At 48.2% G+C, this 4,800-nt stretch overlaps 1 protein-coding gene across 1 annotated transcript; it reads right to left on the minus strand.

The window, feature by feature from the left end:
* Positions 1–229: 229 nt before the first annotated feature.
* CLEC14A (C-type lectin domain containing 14A) lies at positions 230–2,151 on the minus strand. The gene has a single exon (XM_054580853.1). The coding sequence runs from the start codon at positions 2,120–2,122 to the stop codon at positions 710–712; it is 1,413 nt and encodes a 470-aa protein (XP_054436828.1). The 5' UTR covers positions 2,123–2,151; the 3' UTR covers positions 230–709.
* Between the last annotated feature and the right edge of the window lie 2,649 nt (positions 2,152–4,800).

The following is a 4,800-nucleotide window of genomic DNA, read 5'->3' on the forward strand; positions in this document are numbered from 1 at the left end:
ACAAAGTATAAAATAACGAAGGGAAAAGAAAAAGTTACTAGTTCTTAAAGTTTTGCTCCTCAGCATAAGGACTTAAAGCTTTCCCCTCAACTAAAAAAGCAGGAAATACTCTTTGCTGTGTCAGAGTGCCCCTCTGCAGCTCTTTCTAAAAAAAAAAAAAAAAAAAAAAAAAAAAAATCACTCCTCCAGGAAACAAATGCTATTTGAGTCTGAGTTATCAAAAATCCTTTATTGATTATCTGGGAATTTTAAACCAATATACCCCCAGTCAAAACAGAGTAGGAAGAGTTTTTCTTTCCATCAAGGTGAAAATAAAATTTTTAAAAATTGTATTGTTTTCTGTTTGCTTCCAATGTCTTAAAAGGTTCAATCACTTCTTGAAATCCCCCAGGATAAACACAAGATAATAGCTCTCCCCAATGGAATCCCGGGCCCCCCTGTACCACCCTAAGGTACTTCCACTTCTTCAGTATTAGATAGAGAAGGAGCCCCCAGTTCTGATGTAGCTCCTCCTCGGTGGAGTAGAGGGAATTTAGGGGAAGGGAACTTCTGTAGGAGTTGTCAGTTCCACAGATAAGCTCCTCTTTTCCTTTTCCCTTTTCACTGAAAGTGAAAATCTGCACACAATAATAGCTCGCTGTCCAGTTTCCCTATGTATCTCCGGAGCCCAAAGAAGACCCAGTCAGCGAGGCGCCCTCTGCTCTGTCCCTCAGACTGAGACCTTCACCCCATTGTCTGCATAATGTGCCGAACTGGAACGCAGATCAGTGGCCTCAGCATCACTCTCCACACCAGGAGAGGCCAAAGGCCCCTTTCGTGGCTGGGAGGAAGGGTTTTTGTGAAAACAGAGTTTGAAAAGCCCCAGTACTGTCATGGTCAAGATCACCAACACTACTACTGCTATGCTCGCAAGTATGAAGACCACGGTGGAGGAGGAGTCCGAAACCTGGGGAATGTCAGAGGAAGACGTGGAATTAGACTTGGGAATAATAACGCTTCCTGAAGAAGTGATGGCAGCCTTTGAGTTGGATTGAGGGGACATTTGAAGGGTAGGCATCGTGCTCTGTGCTTCCCACCCAGGAATGTCGGGAATATATGTTGCTGAACTGCCTTGTCCAGGGATATGGGGTATCTCTCCTTGTTTCTCATGGACCCTGGGTGACCACGTTCTCCTCGGCATGGGACTTGCTCCAGTGGCCGGCGGGTGACTGGTAGGCACCTTGGTTCCCTCGGGGTTAAGTTGTCCTTCTCCATTGATTACACAAGAGCGTCTGTCTTTCCCCAGAAGGAAGCCCGCAGCACACTCACAGGCAAAGCCTTCTGAGTCGTCTAGGCAATCAGAGAACTCGGAGCATTTGCCAGCACGGAGGTACCTCCCAGGGCAGGGACAGAGCACGGCCCCGGAGGGTATCCCGTCCCAGCGAGCGCCGACCTCGTCCACGATGCAAGTGGCTGTGATGGACTGCTGCCCGGGGCAGAGCGCACTCACCTTGGTCCCGGGGGGACTGAAGTCCAGCGCCGCGCTGTACAGCTGGAAGGGCGCGCGGTAGCTCAAGTTAGAGGCAGCGCCGGGGCGAGGTGCGGGGCACAAGCCCTCAAACTGATACTTGCACAGGTAGCCGTTGGCGCGTCTGTAGCAGCCCATCTCCTTCCAGCCTGCCGGCTCTACTCCCCCGGTGGCCTGGAGTCCCGCACAACTCCTCACAGTGCAGGAGGGTTGGGGCTCTTGCACCCACCGCAGCGTGTCGATTTCGGACCCGCCGACGTCGGGGGACAACCAGGAGAAACCTCGCAACGGCTCGTCCTTCAGGGTGCAGTGGGATCGCTTGCGCTCCAGCGCCACCCAGAACAGAAGGTCTTTGGAGCCCCCTCCGGGACCCGGGCCTGCCCGAAGGAGAGCGAGCACTGCGCGGAGCTCGGCGCCTCCACGCACGGTGCTGAGCGCCCCGCCGCGCAGGTTGCAGGCCTCCTCGGCCGCCTGCCGCTTGATGGTCGAGTGATGCAGGCTGTAGCAGGCCCCCGAGGCGGAGCAGCCCGCGCGGTCCGCAGTGGGGTGCTCGCCACGGCTCGGACCCGGCCAGAAGGCCTGCCAGAGGAGGCATAGGGTAAGCGTCGGCCTCATCGTGGAGGCCCCGCGCTAACAGCTGCTCCCAACTTGTATCTGTGCCGCCCAGGGGCACCGAGTTGTCCTTAGAACGCGGTCACCGCCCTCTACAGCTGATTCTACCCTTACTTCCCCCGCCCCACTCCCGCCCCAACCTCCAAGGGTCCCCACCAGAGTCCTGACGGCAGACAGCTTCCCTTAGCCTGCGACAGGAAATGTGTTCGGAGCTCTGCCAGGCCCGGTGCAGCCCTGATTTATTCTGAGGTCAAGAACATAGTTGGCGCGGGAGCACTGGGAACGCAGTGGACCAGAAGGCCAAACACCCTGCTAACCACAGGAGGGTGAGGGGAAGAAAGTTGCTACTGACTGGGGCGAAGGGTATCATTTTCCAAGTTTAGGCAGTTTTAGGACCCCAGATCCCCCCAAAATTTGGTGAACACTAACAGGAAGAGCTGGAGAAGAGGAACTTGCTCACAGCCCACGCCCGCCCGCCTATTGTGCGTCATCCGGAGTGGTGGAGCTGGCATCACAACACTTTGTAATCAGCACCAGCTTTCATCAAGGCTGCCACCGTGGGGAGAAAAAAATCTTGTGAGAAATGTAAGCGTCTCCTTTCCCCATCAGAGGCAGCTCTATTTAACTGCTGGTCCCTTCCTGGGCTCTGCTTCTCTGTTCTGTCGAAGGTGATTTAGGAGTGTGTCAGGAGCATATGTTCCTGATACAGTCTTTCCTATAAGTCACTGGGACAATTACTTGACTAGCTGCCTGCTGAGCAGCCAGGAACCAAGGAACAGACAAGAGTCACACAAGGTAACTATGCCATTCACTCAGCTTTTATTGAATGCAGGTTCACTCAAAGTAGAACATCAACATACATTAGGATCTTGGTCACACTCTAACAATCTAAGAGAAATATAACACACGCAATAATCAATGGGGTCCCAGAGTCTTAGTCTTCAGGGGCGGGAGACAGCATCGTGGGCAAGTGTCTGCATCGTCATTGTCTTGCAAGAAAGGATCTCTAGAGCCAAGTGGGCAAGAGGGCAGAGGGTCGCAGGTACCAAGGAGGATCAGTGTGGCCGGGAGCAGTATCTTGGTGTGTGTAGCTCAGTTGTCTCAAAAGTGGTCTGGAGCCTGCCTCATTTACACCTTGAAAGTGGTGTGCTCCGCCCTTCTTTGTCTCTTGATAAGGGTCTTGGCACCCCTGATGGCAAGTGGGGAATTTCCCCAGGAGCCTATCTATGGGTGGTCCCGCTCTGCAGATCTGGCTGTTCTGATCATATGTGCAGATATCTTAGGTTTGTCTCCTTGCCAGAAGTGTCTAGGGTGATTTAGGTAGCTTCCCTCTTGAACTAAACTGTCATGGCTGACTGGCAGCCATCTCGGTTGACATGAGTGACTCCCTTTTGTTTTATATATTTTATGCTGTCTGGACCAGACCAATACTATATTATTGGTACTGCTCTCCACAGAGTGCGAATTGCTAGGAAAGGAATTAGAGTTCCTTTTGGGTATCTTAAGTGGGAAGTCCTGTTTCGTGGGTCAGCACTTGACTTAAACATTTATTTTTCACTTCCATTTGCTTCTCTTTGAAATAGCCTATGTTGGTACATTTAGGAAAGGGAAAATGTATTTCTAGGCCCAAATGAAAAATACTGTCCATAGATATTAACCCTTTGGGGGGTTCCTAGCATTATATTGGTTCATAGCTTCTTCAAGCTTATAGATTATACATAAATAAGTTTGTGGCCTTATTAATGTTTGAGAACAACTCCACCATGTGTGATTTTATCCTGGAACTATTTTAACATTATTTTCTTCCATGATTAAGTTTCAATACTTGCAGCAGTATGTTGTAAGAGCCCTCTTTAAGGGACACTAGTGTTCAATATCCTTAAGAAATTAAAATATTTACAATATTATAATGCATATTGTATATTGTTAAAAAAAAAAAACAAAACAACCCTGCAACTTAAAAGACAGGTGAGTCAATTTCTTCAGAATTCCAATGTGTTTTTTGTTTAAATAGAACCACTTCAACTCATTTGGGAATGGGGGAGAATTAAAGATAAGTGAAGAAAGAAAAGGTTAAACATTGCACTGTCTATGAAAGAATTTCCTGGTTAGCAACTTTGGCAGTTCTACATCATTTTGAGAAATATATGTCTATATTGGCTTACAGTGAGCAAATGTTATAATCAGAAATGCACAGTTTCAACTAAGCTTAAACATGCTTGATGCTTTTAAATATCTATATTCAGAATGAGAGTTGCCATTTCATGAATAATGCATGCCACATTTGCAAACTCACTTTGTTGTACTGGATGCTACTGTTCAGGTTACTGAGGTGGGGTAGGAAGGAAGGTTTCAGAACCACATTTGTTTGCCCCCACCTCATTTAAACCACTACTCTCACTCTTGTACTCTTGGGAATTCCATGTATGTTAACAAAGGATAGTAAACACCATGAATCATCATCACACTTACTTTGCTTTTGCTGACTGAGGAGTTTTGCAGCAGGATTTCTCTTCCATTCTTGCTGTTTCCCAATTTAAAGGACATTCATTAGTCCTTTATTTCAGATGCTCAAGATTAACCTTAAACATGACTTTGCATTTAAATTAAGTAACTAATGCCTTTTGAGAAAGGAACATGAAAATTCAGAAATCTAATTGAATGGCTTTTAAAAATCCTTA

This window comes from Pteronotus mesoamericanus, unplaced genomic scaffold, assembly GCF_021234165.1.
Source record: "Pteronotus mesoamericanus isolate MK-2021 breed Mesoamerican mustached bat unplaced genomic scaffold, CSHL_Meso_final contig_100, whole genome shotgun sequence".
NCBI lineage: Eukaryota > Metazoa > Chordata > Mammalia > Chiroptera > Mormoopidae > Pteronotus > Pteronotus mesoamericanus.

Bases quoted from the DNA above. Each gene is read 5' to 3' on its own strand.
- CLEC14A (XM_054580853.1), bottom strand. From the start codon at position 2,122: ATGAGGCCGACGCTTACCCTATGCCTCCTCTGGCAGGCCTTCTGGCCG.